This window comes from Penaeus monodon, chromosome 16, assembly GCF_015228065.2.
Source record: "Penaeus monodon isolate SGIC_2016 chromosome 16, NSTDA_Pmon_1, whole genome shotgun sequence".
NCBI classification, from domain to species: domain Eukaryota; kingdom Metazoa; phylum Arthropoda; class Malacostraca; order Decapoda; family Penaeidae; genus Penaeus; species Penaeus monodon.
In genome coordinates, this window is record NC_051401.1 from 4,565,767 (window position 1) to 4,581,896 (window position 16,130).

Genomic DNA, 16,130 nt, shown 5'->3' on the forward strand with positions numbered 1-16,130 from the left:
TTCGATTTTTTGTTTTTGGCCTTTGTGGGCATTCATTGCTAGTACCCCCTGCCTTCCATTATTTTCTTTGTGTTTTCTACCGTGTTCTTTTTATCTATTTCTTTTTCTCTGCCTCGTTTACAAACAACATTCCCCTAATTCTCCACCTCCTCCTCATCGATATCCTTTACCTCCTCCTCTTCCTCATCCTCCTCCTCCTCCTTCTCATCCCTCTCCCCCCACCACCGCCTCCTCCTTCCGCCTCCTCTCCTCCTCCTCCTCCTCCTTCCTCACCTACTCTCCTCCGTCTCCTCCTTTTTTCCTCTTCCTCCTCTTCCTCCTCTACCCCTCTCTTTTCCCCTCCTCCTTTACCCTTCTCTTTTCCCTGATTCTCCTCTCAAGCCTCTTGCTCCTTGCGCAACCTCCTCCTCCATCCCGTCATCCCTACGCCTCCTTCGTCCCCTCCTCCCTTCTCCTCCTCATCTGCTATAATGAGGAATTATTAACTATAGACCTGGCTCTGTTTTCTGTCAGGGTAACTTAAATCAAAGGAAAATATTCCCTTAATTGCCAAACTCACCACCCCCCCCCCCTCTGTTGATATACATTCTTTCTAAACAGTTGGTAATTTTCAAATACGTAGAAAGAGAAGAAAATAGAAAAATCCATAATCAAACTTATATGCTTACATTCCCTCAGTCCCCCCATTCATTTTTCCCCTATTACCCCAGTGGAAAAGTACATGTAGCAAAACCAAACCTGTAGATGTAAATATGTCCCCTCTGGACCTCAGATTGCCTCCAGGTGATGAGATGGCTTAAGATGGTAGATAGTTACGGTGCCAGCCAAGCTAGTGTAGTATGTACAGTACATGGGAACAGAAAAGGTGTGTTTATGCATGCTCTTCCGTGGAGCAGGGGTCTCCAAGTCACTGGGCTCATGTAGGGGGTAGTGATCGCCGAGCCAGAAGCTGCTGTTTGGTTTCCCTTTGCACTTTTGAACTAGCACAGGGCTGAGGGTGCCTTGGCGGCCAGAAAGAGCGTGTGAACAATTTTCTTCACCTTGTTGAGTGAGCTAATGAACTTGACTGTTTGAATTGGACGGTCTTACAGCACCCGGTCGCGCATTTCACTTTAAAATGTGAGAAAACTTTGTCCGTGGCCCCCTGTTTTCTCCTACCTACCAGTAAAGCTTGTCGGGGTTTGTAACCGATTACATATCTTTGAGGATATTTTTTTTTTTTTTTCTATTGAAAATTTTTAGTGAATTTGTTTTTACTATTTTTTTTGTCTTTTCTTTTTTTTTTTTAGATTATTGGTATTAATACAATTGTTATTGTGAACCATTATTGTTAACCTTAGATTTTTTATAATTATTATTGGTATTACTGTTAATTTTGTTGATATTGTTGATGAAATCTTTTTTTTTTTTTTTGGTAGTATATTAATGTCATTTCTATTTTTAATTAGCTCTGCTGACTTCTTTTTTATTATGATTATGATCATCATTATTATTATTATTATTATCATGTACTTATTTTTTATTATTATCATCATCATCATGTTTTTAATTATTATTATTATAATTATTATTAGTTATGTATATCATCATCATTCATTATTTTTACTATTTATTATTATATATTGAATTCTCATTATAATTATTTATTATAATTATAATCATTATTTTTATTTATTATTATATCATCAACATCTAATTATGTTTTTGTTGTGCCACCAAATTATTTGATTATTATTGTTGTCATTATTACCACTATAATGTCTGCATTATATTGTTATTTTTTTGCTTTTGTTATTGTCCAATATTATTATTATTGTACCTTATCCTTATTAATATTATCGTTATTATTAGTATACCTTAATTATTTTAATTATTAGTTATTAATGCTGTGTTATGATTAATGTTATTTTATCTATGATCATTATATTAATTGTTATGTTATTGTTATTGTTATTTATTATCATTATATGACTCCTGCATTTTACTTTTGTTTATTGTTTTGTTTTTATATTTTTAACTATTGATATTATTATCATTATCATCCTCGCATCACCTCATTATCATCACCATCATCACCAATCACTCATCACTATCACTATCATCACCACCAACATCACGCAAATCATTCATCATCTATTCATCATCATCACTATCATCACCACCAACACCATCCCACATCACCACCAACCATCACATCATTCACCACCACGCATATCATCATCACCAGCAACATCACCATCATCACACCACCAATCATCATCATCTCATCAACCATCAAGTCACCAACACACCATCGACCATCATCACCATCACCACACATCACACGCATCAGTTTTTTCAACCCCCACCATCATCACCATCATCGACCATCACATCATCATCACCATCATCACCACCACCACCACCACCATCATCATCCCCCTCATCACCACCACCACCATCACCATCACCATCACCATCATCATCACCATCAACACAAACCACCACACCATCATCACCACCATCATCATCACCATCATATCACCCAGCATATCATCACCACCACCACCATCACCATCATCATCATCACAGCACCATCATCATAGCAACATCACACCACCCACCCACCATCACCAGCGATCATCATCACCAACCACCACCATCACCACATCATAGACAATCAGCATCGTACCATCAGCACCACCATCACCATCATCATCATCATCATCATCGTCACCATCATCACCACCACCATCATCATCATCCCCACCATCATCATCAACCCACCACCACCACCATCATCACCATCACCATCATCATCCCCACCACCCTCACCATCATCATCCCCACCAACACCACATCATCATCATCACCATCATCATCGTCACCATCATCACCACCACCATCCCCATCCTCATCACCCATCTATCATCGTCACCATCATCACCACCACCACCACACCTCATCATCACTGTCATATTATGAATTATGTTGTTATTTTTTTGTTAGTTATGTTGGTTATGGTTATGTTTATTCTTTTTATTTTATCTTTCTTTTACTTTCATGTTCACTTTTATTCAATTTATTTTCATTATTGTTGTATTATAATCATTATAAGTTATAGTTGGAATGTTTACTTTTCTACCACTTTTTTATTGATATTTGACCTTTTGTTATTTTATTTACTGTTTGCTGTTGTCAGTATTTTATTATTATCATTTAATTTATTTGATTTTTATTTTTACTTTTATTATGTTTTTTGGAGTATTTTATTTCTCCTTAGGTCATATAAGTTGACTATTGTATTGATTTTTATCATCATCATAATCAGCATCATTGATAATCTTATTGTTATTATTTATGTCATGATATTGTCTTTATTATTGATGGAAGATTTTAAAATCCTTTTAATTATTTTATATTCTTTTATTGATTTTATACTTCTGGTTTGTCATAATAATTATTTGGTATTTTTCTGTATTTATTCACTTTAGATATAGTCTCTATATTTGATTATTTGATTTTACCAGATTTTATGAAAAGTATTACTTGTTTTCCTTTCGTCATCGCTCGTCGTCATCATCATCATCATCATCATCATCAATCATACATCCACCGACACATCATAATCATCATCATATTCATCATCTACTTTATAATAATCATCATCATCATCATCATCATCATCATGATCATCACATCAGTCATCATCATCATCTCATCAGTCATGTTCATCAATTCATCAGTTTGTATATGGCCATGGAATAATTGTACACAAGTTAATGGGGTGTAAAGATTCGTGTGTCCCCACTGTATTCTATTGTTATCCATTTTTGACATTTATTTACTTGGTGATTTATCTGGGTATGAGTAAGTTTAAGGGTGACCACCCTCGCTGTTTTATGGAAAGGATTCAAAATGAATTTTTTGCGATACTGGGCAGCCAAGAAAGTGTCTTCGAAATCGCAAAGAAAAGAAGGATAAGTCAGCAGATAGAAATGGGCAGTAGTGCAGGATTCAACCATTTCATTGTCTAGACTGCACAGTGCTTTCTTGTTGCTGGATTCCAGTTATCTTGATTCCATGAGAAGTGTGTTGCCTTGTGCCTGCTTGATAGTCAGATTGTTTTCTCCCTCCGCGAAATTGAGCTTGGATGATGCTCCAGTATCCGTTGGAGAACCGGAGACAAGGGCTTTGTCCGTAGATGTATATATTACATACATTTCATCTCCTTATCTCTCTGCTGTATGTAAATATGCAATCTCATGGTCAAATTTGTTGACGATCAATCGTCAGCTGAATGTTCTGTTGCAGGATGTAACCACTCACATTTTATTTTCTTTTTTGTGTTTTATTTTCTTCTCCCGCTCCCCCCTTCCATTTCACATCCATCCCCCGTTCTTCATTATAAGCGTCTTCCTCGCACTCTTTAAATACTGACCTCCTGACTTAAGAAAGGAAGATGCACCAATCAAATCATAATGAACCAAGATAAATACATTAAATTGTGATTTGCAACTGATAAGCAATATAAACTTAATTTAAGCGGCTAAATGCATAGGGATTTTAATTCATATTTTTTCCCCCATGGAGTGCAACGGCAGGGTATGTATGCTTTTTTTTCATGATATTTATATTTACATTCCAGAGTTTTTAAATACAGTTAAAGCAAATAAGTATTGTGTATTTAATCATATAAAGGTTATACTAAATTGCATTGCCATAAAATGGCATTGCATTAGTTGTTAGGCAAAACCTGTGCATTAGATTTAGTAGGCCTCAGAGATGGGACCATTGCTGCAGCAGCTCTTTGAGCTTTACAGTTTGAGTCTTGGTTTAGACGAGCAGCATATTTTTGGTATAAATTGGATGGAACTAAAGGTGAGCAAATAGCGAGTTTGTTTTGATTAGGCTTGCAGACTGCAGGGAAGCTTTGTTTCTATTTGTAGGTGGTTATAAGGTAAACTTTAAATAGTGAGAAGAAAAGAATCAATATATGTAAACAGACATGAGCGTGTTATACATTGGTGCAGATTACATATTTTACTGGTTTATACATGAGCACACTGATACTCCTATGCAGTTGCATACACAAAAACACACACACACACAACCCACACACACACACACAAAACACACACCACGACACACACACACACACAACACCACACACACACAACATATATATTATATATCGATATAATCTATAGAATATAGAATAGATATAGATAGATCTATATACATGATACATATACATATACATATACATATACATAGAACATCTACATTATCACACACATACATACATACATACAATCCATACATACATACACACACACACACACACACAACACACACACACACACCACACACCCAGACACACACACACACCCAGACAGAGACACACACACAACAAACACACACACACACAACACACACACACACACACAACAGCACCACAACCAAACAAACACCACCACACACACACACACACACACACACACACAGATAACCTAGATACGATATATATTAGATATATAGAGGAGAGAGAGAGAAAGAAGAGAGATTGAGACAGAGACAGAGAGATGCGGTCGAGACATGAGACAGAGACAGAGACAGAGACAGGAGACGGAGCCACACACACACACACACACGACACATCACAGCACACACACACACGACCACACACACACACACACACACACACAACACACACACACACACACACACCACAACAAGACGGGGGGGGAGATGGGAGATGAGAGAGAGAGAGAGAGAAGTAAGATGAGAGATGAGATGAGAGAAAGAGAGAAACACAGCTTAGGAGACACACACAGACAGACAGACAGGACAGACAGATCTGACAGACAAGACATACAGACAGACACACCACAAACACACCACACACACACACACAACACACACACCACACACACAACAACACACACCACAAAAAAACAACACACACACACACAAACACACAAACAAGGGAGAGAGAGAGAGTAGAGATGAAGAGAGATAGATAGAGGAGAGAAAATAAGATGAGATGGAGAGAGGAGACAGATGGACACTATATGTAGAGACCAAGAGGTAAAGAGAAAGAGAGTAGGGGTGCTTGGGGGGGGGGGTGAATGGAGGCGGGAGGCAAGGTAGGGTAGGGGAGGGAGGGAGGGATGGAGGGAGGAGACGGTGGGGCATAGGGGGGGGAGAGAGTATGATGAAGAGAGATAGAGAGATAGACGAGAGAGAGAAGAGAGAGAGAGCGGAGAGAGAGAGACATCACAGAGAGACACACAGAGAGACAGAGACAAGAAGGACAGAGAAGAGAAGAGAGACAGAGAGACAGAGACAGAGACAGAGACAGGAGACATAGGACATAGACAAGTACATAGTACGAGGGACAGATACAGCGGAGAGAGAGAGAGAAATTAGAGAGAGATGAGAGAGAGAGAGGAGAGAGACTAAGAGAGTCAGATGAGAAGAAAGATGAGATAAGAGAGAAACTAGAGATGAGATAGAAATAGTATATATATATAGCGAGACGAGAGAGATATATAGAGGAGATAGAGAGAGAGATTGACTGAAATGATACAGAGATATATAGATATAGATAGAGAGATAGATATATAGATGTGATACAGAGAGAGTATGAGGGTATACATGAGGTATATAATTATAGAGTATCTAGTTTTGTGTGATAATGACTATGACTATTGAGGTAATTAGATAGTGAGAAATAGAGGGATGGATAACAAGATATGTAATTGATTAAATATATGGATTTAGACAATGACAGGGAGGGAGACATAGATGTATTATACAGATATATATTATACATATAGATATGATAGAAGTATATCGAGTTAGGCAGAGAGAGATAGAGTTACAAGGATATAGTAGGATTCTGACTAGAGATATATTATAGGTATAACAATTATATAGATAGAGAATAGATATAGATATATAGAGGTAGTATATATATATCTGTAGAATTTAATAATATAGAGAGCGTAAGAAAGATCATATATATAGATATATATTTATGAGGGAGACCATATATATGTAGAGAGAGGTTTAAGTGGTAGTGAGAGGATAGGGACCCATATAATATACACAGATATATAGATGTATACGATAGTAGATACAATATAAGATACAGTATATACGATACATGATATATACATATAGAGGGCTAGAGGATCAGGTATTAGCACAGGTTATCAAGATAGATATATATAGTAAGATATAGAATAGAGAGAGAGAGGTATATATGACATGTATATATGCTAAATATAACAGAGATATACACATCGGGATATATAGATTATAGAGATAGGGAGATAGATAGATAGATAGAATACGATATAGATATAGAGATACATAGAGTATGATTATGACAAGATAGAGCCCCATAAAGATAAATGTATATCCGAATACTATATTGATATAATAGAGATAGAGAATATATCAGCATAGACATAGATGATATGATATAGACATGCAGGGAGCGAGATATAGCATACGATAGTGAGATAGAATAGTATAGAGATATAGTATGACAGGATTAGAGATGATATATAGATATACATGTAATAGAACAGATAGAGGATACATAGACTAGAGATAGATATATACATATAGATATCCCTATATATATTGACAGTATATATATATAATATATATATATAGATACTATATAGAGTAGATATATCTATATAGAGATACATAGAGAGAGATAACTGAGAGATATATAGATTAATCTATAATAATATATAATAGAGTATGAGATACCCGAGATATATTATACAGATATAACATATATAGTAGATACAGATGATAGATAGAATAGTATATATATAGATATATAGAGATAAATAGACACAGAGAGTATATAGAGAGATATAGATAATAGAATATATATGAGATATTATATGAGTAGAGAGGTATACATCGAATATAGAATGCGACATGACATATATACTATATATAATATATATAGATAGATATATATATATATATATACATATATATATATAATTTTATACTAATATATATTTATAACATATTAGATTACATCTATGATAATACATTCTATATAATATATATATTATATATATATATAATAATATATATATTAATAAATATATATATTATGATATATATAATATAATATATATATATTATATATATATATTATATATATAATATATATATATATATATATATATATAATATAATATATTATATATATATGTATAGAATATATGAATATATATATAGTGATATATATATATGAATATATATATATGATATATATATATAATAAAATATATATATATATATGAATAATATATCAGTATATATATATTATATATGAATATATATTATAATATATATCAATATATAATATATATATGAATATATATATATATACTATTATATAGATATATATAGTTCTATATATATATAATATGGAATTATAATATATATATGTATATATAGTATATATGTATATATGAACTATATAGTTATATATATAGGTATATTAGTAGTCTATATATACTATATATGATATATATATATATATATTATATCTATATATATATAATAATATATATAATGAATATATATATATATATAAAGTCATTAAATATTATTATTATATAACAGGTATAATATATATATATAATATATTATATATATAATATATCTATATATATTCATACTACTACATCTATATATTTATAGTATAATATACTATTCTTTATAGCTTTATGTCTGTATATATAATACTAGGAATATATAATTATATACTGAATATATCAATACATATAACTTAAGATACTCATATATTTCTACATTAATCATATATTGATGATTACTATGGTATATATAGATGATTCAAATATTATATAATGAATATCTATATACATATAACAGTATATATAATAATATATAATATATAGGAATATAGATAGATATGACTATAGGATATATATATGAATATATTATATATGAATCTATGTATATTCATAATATATATTATATATTATAGATATATATATATAGAATATTAGATGGATATGTATAGAGTAGAGAGTATATTCATATATATATAATGAGCTTACCTTATTATAAAGTAGAGATATTAGATATAGATGATAGACTATATAGATAGATGTACACGATGATAGCGGAAAATATATTATAATATAGTTAGTAGCTATAGTATTTATATAAATATAAATTTATATATTTGTATTACTATATAGCTATCCTATATTTATATATATATTGATGCATAATATATATACTATATAGATCATATAGACATATATATATATATATTTTTTATATATTATATATTATATTTTTTATTATCGAATATATATATCATATGAGATATAGATATATATTGATATTATATATATTTATATATATATATATATGTATTATATATAATATCATATATATTTGTGTTTGTTTTTTTTTTTTTTTTTTTTTGTTTTTTAAAATATTATATAAGTATATATATGAATACTATATATAGTTATAATATGAGTCACTATACTATATTATGTGATACTATATATGTTATATATATATATATATATATATAATATATATATTATGTGTGTGTGTGTGTGAGTGAGTGTGTGTATATACATATGTATGTATCTATGTATCTGTATACTGTATACACTGACATACAATGCAATCTTAAACTAAATTGCTCAGAAGAATATAATCAGATACCTTAGAAGATCAGCTTTGACCGTTTTATATTCCTTCCAGTTCCTTAGCACAAACTGACTACTGTCTTTTCCCGTCCTGGGAAGCTTCAGCAACGTGAAGGTGTAATCAGGTCCAGAGGTTCATCTCACTCCCCTCATCCAAATCATATGAGCATGAGACGATAGTAGTACCTATGTTTTGAACACAGAGTTGGACTGTTAATTATGTTATTAGGCAAGAGGAAAAAAAAGGATGGATATTGATGACGGCAGAGATTTGCTTTGATCATTGATGATGGCAAAAGGTTGATGGGTTATAAGCTGTTTGACATGTGTGGTGTGACATTATGAATGTTTTTGGAAGACTGCATGAAAAGTGAGAGGACTGTATGAATGTAATTATTAGAGATTTTATGAAATCTTATCGGAACACTGCAGTGAAGAATGTGCGTTCTCTTGAAACTCCTATTTTCTTCTTCGTCTTCTTCTTTTTTATGAAATGTGATGCTTTTTCTGGTATACATTTAGGAGAGAATTAAACTGATGTGTATCTTAGTAGGAACTGTTGCCATACTTTAGTATTTGTTTAAAGGATCACAATTATGCATGTTTATACTTGGTTACAGTTGTATGTTTGTACTCAAGTGTACAAAATATTATTTGAACATAATATATCTAAATGATGGATAGACTTTATTATAAAGGTATTCTCTTGAAGTAACAATTGTAAACTTCACGTTACTGATATTGTAATAGAATTTATCTCAGGTTATGATTCAGTGGGTAATGAAAAATGATACTCGCTGTGCATCATTTTTACACTGCACCTAAGAATGATCCATTGTTTTGTCATAATTATGTCTGTACAGTATTATATGGATATGTAAAATCAGTTCAGTTTTATTTGAATAAATTAGTATGGTACAATCTCTCTCTCCCGCATTCTCGCATTTTAAAAATTATTATTATTTATTTTTATTTATTAGTTTATTTATTAAAATGTTCTTGTATCAAGTTCAGTCTCATGGAAGAGGTGGTCTTGTATCAAGTTCCATATTATTTTTTATTTATTTATATCTATATATCTATATCTATAATATATATATATATATATAATATATATATATATATATATATATTTTTTTTTTTTTTTTTTTTTTTTTTTTTTTTTTTTTTTTTTTTGTTTTTTTTTTTGTTTTTTATTTTTTTTTTTTTTTTATTTTTTACTCGTTAGGTTTTTTTGTTAATATTGAATAGGACAGTTCATGTATACTGTCATTATTACTATTGTTATTATTATCTTTTTTTTTTTTTTTTTGTATTATAAACATACCTTGTCACCTGATACATGACTAAACATTTCTATGATTTTTCCATTTATATAAACCAGCTAAAATACATCTTCACTTGAAAATTTTAGGCAAAGAAAGCGTAAGGGCCTCTTTGGGAACACATATCATTAACTCAGGCATCAAGATTAATAGTTGGATTTTGTTCCTGAGAAAGCCTGTATATTCTTTTGCAAATAAGCTTTTAGCAGTTGTAAGAAAAGTAACAGAAAAGGCAGTATTACATAGATATTACCATAGGAGTTAATTTCATTTGTATTTGTTATTGTTCTTATTTATTCAATTTTTGTAAGTTATGTTTTTTTTTTTTTTGATTAGCGAATTTGCTTGGGGGGAAATTTTAAGTCAAACCCCCTACATAGCCTCGTTTAAATTCTTGTGGTTATTAAAGGACCGATTCGAGAAACTGTATAAAAAAAGGAAAAGCGGATGTGGAGAATTTCCACGTCATTATGCTTAAGCTGTGTACCGGACCTGCAAAGAGTCACGCTGAGATTGCCATTGTTTAAATAACGCTTCTGGAATATCCCTCTGTCCGCTAGAAAAGAAGCATGTCATCTCTGGGTCTTGCTCGGGTATTAGTTGACGAGCAATTTCGTATGTACAGATAGTATAATGTATGTTTTATTCCTAGTTTTGTTGTAGCTTGATATAGTAAATTAATGTTTTTACTGATAATATCAAAACATTTGTTATTAGCTGTATATCATATTTTAATGTCAGAAACATAGTGAAAAGAAAATATATAACAGTAAGTTAGAATACTCAGTCTGTATGTCTTATGAACTTGGTAACTAGAGTATATGTTATTTTTTCTCTAAATTATTTATTATCTCTTAAGTCTATTATTTACAATGAAATTCTTTGGGAAAGATCCCTTTGTTAAAAGACAGGTCTGTGTTGTGGCCAAAGTTTTGTCTATTAATCGTTGAGTAAAGTTTTGTGAATATAATTTTCTCACCCTTTACTTTTATATTATTAAATTCATTAAAAATCCTGTGCTACAGATATTTGAAGTGTGAAAGGTAATTGAAGTTATTGACAAGAATACTGGATGTCTATTTCTCTCTATATAAGAACTTCCTAGCTCAGTACCTCTTAGGCATTTTGTGCCGACCTTAAGGAAAGGGTCAGCAAAAACACCAGAAGGGAAAGGAAAAAAGAAAAGCAAGAAAGCAAAAGCAAGTTTACAACACATAATATGGTGGCCTTTAGTGTAAGGCAGTTATCTAGTCAGGGAAGATGTTTTGATTCAGAAACACTCGATATGGTAAGAGATCCTCAAAATGCCACGACCCATTGTTTTATTAGCCTGAGTTAATTGCTTAAATTTTATTATTGTTTGTTTATTTATTTATTTATTGTTTTCCAAATTGACTGTGAAAAATTGAATGCCTAGCAGATTTATTCGATACGTCAGCTCAAGTATGATGGCATGAGAAAAATGATATAATAGATGAGAAGACTGAATATACCAGTAAGTAAAAAAGTTCTATGTGCCAAAAAATGAATTACAAATATTTTTTGTTTACAATTCACATACTGTTATACTGTATTCATTTTTTAAAATGAAAGTACACAAAAAACTAAAAGTTTATGCCACATATGTATGGAAAAATTCTTTGTTAAAAAATCAATCGCTTTTTAAATGATAGATATACTATTGGCTGGTCAGTCTTCTGCAATCTTCTTTAACAAATTATGTGGGAAGAAGATAAATTGAGTGTATGTATATGCAATTACCTTGAAACTTGTCCTATTTGGTAAGTATATTATTATATTCTATCATCTAACAACACCTTTGCTTTTCATGAGAATTTACAAAACTCAATGAATATCATTGAGCAGAACGTCACCTAGGTTTATTTATGTTTACCTGATTTACCTAATAAATAATAATGATACAGAAAAGATTCTGAAAAGGTGTAACTGAGAGTTGCTATTTACATTTGTTATAATTTCTTCCAAATTACTAACATGTTCAGAGTATGGCACCAGGTCTCTAGCTGGAACGTGAGCAACAAGTGCCTCACCAACGTCTTAATGAACTTCCAGCACATGATACAACCAGGAAAAAGTAGTTGTATACAGTGTAAAAAGTGTCAGAGATTCAGCTCATTCTCTTACTCACACATCTCTCATCCTCTGAACAAGAAACAGGCAGAATAAGTCACATAGAAAATTATCATAGGAATGAATCATTTGCATGTGCAAATGACCTCTTTTCTTCTTCTTCTTCAAATGGCAACTTTTGAACTATGCTATGAATTACTCATTACGCTTCTGTTCCCTCCCTAGTGTGGTAAGGCCAGACAGTTAGCAGGGGAAAATTCTCAGCTCTGAAAAAAATAAGGTTTACAAATGAAGACAGAATGAAATCAAAATGTACAGAAATTGTCCATGCATCATAATGAGAAAAGCTGAAATGATGTGAATTGTTAACATGTTATCCCATATTGAACTGCCTTCCTTGCTTTGTATATTGCACAAAGGTGTTACATATACTTTTTGTTTTCACAGATACCTTGTTTGGCTTTTCTGATGGCATACAATCTTAAAATATTTATTGTCTCTTTTCATAGCTTAGGAAGGTTGCTACCATATTTCCATAAAGATTCTCATTAAGCTAAAGAAGTTTACATAATATACCCTTTGCTAACACAATAAAGGAAAAAGTGGTCCCATAAAATTATCTCAGATGATAACTTTTTTTAATGCTCCTTTCTGAGTAATGCAAGCAGCACAGGAGAGGTACTGTGATGGTTCATATCCATATAAGAAGGAACAGCCATAATGTCAAGAGGATTCCATTTCATTATTATCAGTTTTGTGCCTTGCATAAGCTACCACCTCTCTCAAAAATCTGTCTTAAAGGCTTGAGAACACTGCAAACTTATATATCGTGTAGGACAACTATCAGGTTTCCAGTATGTGGATAACATGTGAGGAACACAGTAATAGGCACAGCCATGGGGCTATGACAAAGTGGGAATGATTCATATTCCAAATTCGAGCACATTAATTACCCTAAATACTCAAATATTCAGAGCACCGAATTCCTCCTTTTTCATCATAATTATTGTGTGTGAGGTAGGGTAGGTACAGTGCTAGTAAATCCACTTTACATTAGTGAGGAAAACATAATTATTGAGACTTGGATGCTTCTCATTTTAACTGTAGTTATGGAACACAGTTTCGGCCAGACCAGGGACTTTGAAGTCCAAATCAGGTATTGCTGTTACTGATATGTAGTGTGCCTGTATTTTGTCAAGTTACAGTTTTGTTAAAGGAAAATTAGAGTAGGTAAATTTTTATTGTGATGGTGAAAATAGGGCAAACAAAATAGCACAGCCTCCAGGAAGGTCCCTAGGTGTTGGCACAACAGAAAATTCAAAATAATTGGTCACTAGAAAAGTGGATGTGGGTGGGTGTGGATGTGGGTTGGGTGTAGGTGGATGGTGGGTGGGTGCATGCATTTTTCTGTGTGTGTGGTCTCTGTCTATGTCTCAGTGTGTGTTTGTGTGTGTGCGTGTGTGCACGTGCATACATGTGTACATGTGTATGTGTGAAAATTCTAACACATGCATGTGAAGAGTAATTCGTTTAGAACACAGATGATGTGTGAATGTAAGCTTATTTTTTGTGCATGCAAAAGTTCTCTGTTATTACAATATTTTTATGGGCAACTCACACTCTCTCTCTCTCTCCCTCATTCTTTTTTCTATTTCTCTCTCACTCTCCTTTTCTCTTTCTCCCCATTCTCCTCTATTTCTCTCCATTCTCCTTCTCTCTTTCTCCCTATTCTCCTCTCTTTCTCCCTCATTTTCTTTCCTCTATCTCCCCTCTCTCTCCCACTCACTTCCTCCTCAATCTATCCCTCCTCTCCATCCCCCACTTTCTTCTTTTCTTGCACATTTATGCTCATGGCAGCTGCATTGACATTTAACTGAGTACATGTGCTTATAGAGTCTATACAGTATTCTCAATAAGTCTTAACAGCCTAGTGCTTCTTCATCTCACATGAATACCAAATATGTAGAATGTTACCCTTCTTGTACTAGACAGGGTTTTTTTTTCTTTAGCCTTTGAGCTCTATAGCAGTTGTGCCATGTAAAATTTGTTATCCATTTCTTTATCAGATTCTACCTATGTCCAATATTGAGGGATATTCAAGAGGAACTATAAAATGAAGCGTGAAGAAACACGTAGGGTTGTTTGGTAGAAGGGCAAATATGATATAGAGTATGATGTACCATACTAGACTTTTAAAATGGAAACATTAAGTGTGTTTGTGTTTACGTATGTGGAAATGAATAGTACATGCATGTCTGTATGTCTTTTTTCTGCATGTGCTCATAATATGCTTCTAATAACCACACACATTCACACTTACACAGTCAACTCTCATGCACACACTTGCACTTACACCCAAACAAATATACACGGCACATATGCATCCACCCATATGCACATGTACACTGGCACCTAAACCCACAACCACTGCCAAAACCAGTTACACACAGAATTACATGAAATTTCTCTGGATAGTTATTTATCATGTGAGTTATTGGAAAACACTATTACCTATAATTCTGCTCTTTTACAGTGGTAACATTTTAGGACTGAAATCTTGTTGAAAGGTTTTATATGAGGTCATGTATTGGAAAACACTATTGACTATTTTGTTCAGTTAAAGTGGTAGGTGTAAAATTAAAATTCTATTTATGCAAGCTAGTGCGAAGGAACTGTAAATCTAAGGAGGTAAACTATTTTCGTAGATGATTATGTTTAGAATTGTATTATACTGTACAGAAAATAAAAGTAAATGGGATGTATATTTATTGAATGGTAGGTATATTTATTTTAATCAATGCAAATGGTTATTTATAATTTCATGTTTAAACACTTGGGCCCCTATACATGTAGCCAGAGTACCTTTTCTCATTTTCAAGTAATACTAACTGGAAAATCATATACGTAAGTAATATTCATAGGTTAGTTATTACTATTTAATGACATCCTGACTTTTTGGAGTATGGAAACTTTACCCATATTTTAACATTAAACA

At 32.3% G+C, this 16,130-nt stretch overlaps 1 protein-coding gene across 1 annotated transcript in view; it reads left to right on the forward strand.

Moving 5' to 3' along the window:
- Positions 1-10,300, forward strand: part of LOC119582919 (protein retinal degeneration B-like) — a 42,822-nt gene extending 32,522 nt beyond the window's left edge. Inside the window, exon 21 of the mRNA XM_037931430.1 lies at positions 9,775-10,300. Coding sequence (XP_037787358.1) covers positions 9,775-9,832 — 58 coding nt within the window. The 3' untranslated portion in view covers positions 9,833-10,300. The remainder of the gene's footprint in view (positions 1-9,774) is intronic.
- The last annotated feature ends 5,830 nt before the right edge of the window (positions 10,301-16,130 follow it).